The sequence below is a fragment of the Lolium rigidum genome, chromosome 2 (genome assembly GCF_022539505.1).
Source record: "Lolium rigidum isolate FL_2022 chromosome 2, APGP_CSIRO_Lrig_0.1, whole genome shotgun sequence".
Taxonomy (NCBI): Eukaryota; Viridiplantae; Streptophyta; class Magnoliopsida; order Poales; family Poaceae; genus Lolium; species Lolium rigidum.
The window spans coordinates 38,721,516-38,723,840 of NC_061509.1; the positions used below are offsets into that span (position 1 = coordinate 38,721,516).

General features: G+C 54.3%; 1 protein-coding gene across 1 annotated transcript; it reads right to left on the reverse strand.

Moving 5' to 3' along the window:
- Positions 1-279: 279 nt before the first annotated feature.
- LOC124689547 lies at positions 280-1,838 on the reverse strand (the record flags this gene model as incomplete). The annotated part of the gene is made up of 2 exons (XM_047223061.1): positions 1,765-1,838; positions 280-1,305 (listed from the first exon to the last, which is right to left on the reverse strand). A coding segment is annotated over exon 2 (1,023 nt), but the record flags the coding sequence as incomplete, so codon positions are not given.
- Between the last annotated feature and the right edge of the window lie 487 nt (positions 1,839-2,325).

Genomic DNA, 2,325 nt, shown 5'->3' on the forward strand with positions numbered 1-2,325 from the left:
AAGCTACCATGAGTCGAAGGCTCACCTTGTTGTGCACCAAAGAACGAGGCCACGGCATGATATACGGATGGGACGCACCACGAAGGACACGACCAAGCTTGTTCAGGACCCCTGTTTCCAGGCACAAGGATAGGAACCAGAAAGTTGGATGATGATGCTGCCACCTCCCACAATAAGCAGACAAATAGATAAAACCATGGATAATCGCCGCAATATTCAGTTGAACTCTAGCATTACCATCATCATCGATGCGACACCGAACGACCTCGAGCAAGCTCCCTGCATCGGAAGCGACTTATCCAGCATCCATCTCTCAACACCATCGCCATCGGCTCTCCAGAACCAAACATCAAGCGGCCGTTGGGCTTGGACTTCGAACGGTACGGATGCCATACATAGCCTTCCATCCTTGGTCTCGCCAGCCTTCCATGTCGTATTCACTCTCCGCGGTGGCAGATGAATCCGGGAGAATTGCATCGTGGCGGTGTTGAGCACACGGGCGTCATTTGGCATTCCAATGGTCCAATAGATGCAACCGTTCACCATGGTGCCATTCTGAGGCCAGAGCCCGTCGATATCTGCCCATGGAAAATTCTGCCACTTGCTGGTGTCCGATGATGATAAGACAAGAGCTCGCGCCCCAGTTTCGCCGTGCCGGACACACACGAGGCGGAACGAGCGGTGGTCTTCTTCTGAGCGCAGGATGTGGAAATCATGATACAAGCCATCGGGATCGGGGTCCTCGTGCGGCGGCGGCGGGGGAAACAGGTCCATGGTACGCGTGAGCGGGTTGTAGACGGCCATCTGCTCGGCGCTCCAGTTGCCGAGAACAAGGAATCCATCGCGGCAGTCGTTGATTGACCACCCGGGGAATGCATCATCGTCCTCTTCGGGGTCGGGGACGGGGACGGCATCTTCTTGGTCGAAAACTGGGAGGCGGGTGAGGAAGAAATCGGCCCCACGGAGAACAGCCCCAAGGTCTGGGTCGGAGCGGCGGCGGAGAGGTAGGAAGTTAGGGATAAGGGTGTCTTCTTCGTTGCCGATAAAGTGACCTAGGACTGGGGAGCAGTGGAGGGCGCTGAAGCGGCGGCGGAAGGCGGGGGACGAACGGACGGCGTCGAGGAAGGTGCGGCAAGTGAAGGCGGCGCGGACGAGGGTGGGGAGAGAGGGGAGGCGGACGAAGATTTCGTACAGAGTGTCTTGGTCAAGGCCGCTTATGGTGGTAGGAGGTAGTGATGGGGCTTTCTTCTTCTTCTTCTTCGGCGATAACGTCGCCGGCGGCGACTGTTGCTGAGATGCCATAGCCTTCAGACAGACGAACAAAATTTGAAAGGCAGTAAAAAAATACTACTCCTTAAATTTGCATACCTGAGACAAATATATATTGATATTGGCCATATTGGTTGCAAAATACATGTACGGTGACATCATATGTTGATATATCTATATACTGGTCTACTTCAAAATAGTCCTAGAACTAACTACAGTACTAGTTGATCTTGTTGTAGTTGTACATCCAGTTCAAGAAGTGGTACATGCTGTTCTGGTGATCTCCTGAACATCCTCTGTCTTTTGAAGTATGATGATGCAATGTTGCCCTTTTTACCCATTTTCAGTCCAATTCTCAAGCTACAGCACTAGTAATCTATCCGACTCTCAATTGGACAATCTGTAGTTGAAACTTTAAAACAGCAACATAATAGCCCTTGGAAATTTGGGAATGAGGAGGATGTCCTAGTAAATTCGTAACTAATTGTCACTTACCGGGAAGAATCAAGGCAGGTCTACTAGTGGAGCTCTACACCCGTTGCAGGTGGTGGTCACCGACTCGCTCGCCCCCGTTCGGGAGGTTAGGCAGTTAGGCACAGGCGCCGGCGGTTAGGTCGCTGCTCGCTGCTCGGGCGGGTGGCTGCTGCAGTGCGCCTGGTCGCCGGCAGCTGGGTCGGAAGGATGGGGCGCGCGAAGGCGATGGGGGGAGGCGGGCGGCGGGGATGATTGGAGGTGAGCCGTGAGGGCAGACTTTTTTTCCGTCGCAGGGAGTTGCCGAGTTGGGCCTGGGGGGCCGGAAGGTTGTATTTGGGCCAATCCTAGCTAACTAATACTCCCTCACTGCGGAAATGTAAGACGTCGGGGAATTATAGGCCAATTTTTTTCATGTTACGAAATTTTTGGGGTTTCCATTTTTGCCCTCGCACGCGTCACGTGGATGGCCTCGCTCGATTCGTGCGGACAGACGCTCTCTCGTCAACCTCGCTCACCCGCACCCTCCCGCGCCGGTGCGATCTCCGTCGCCCGCATCACCGCGGCAGTCTCCCTCGCCCGCCA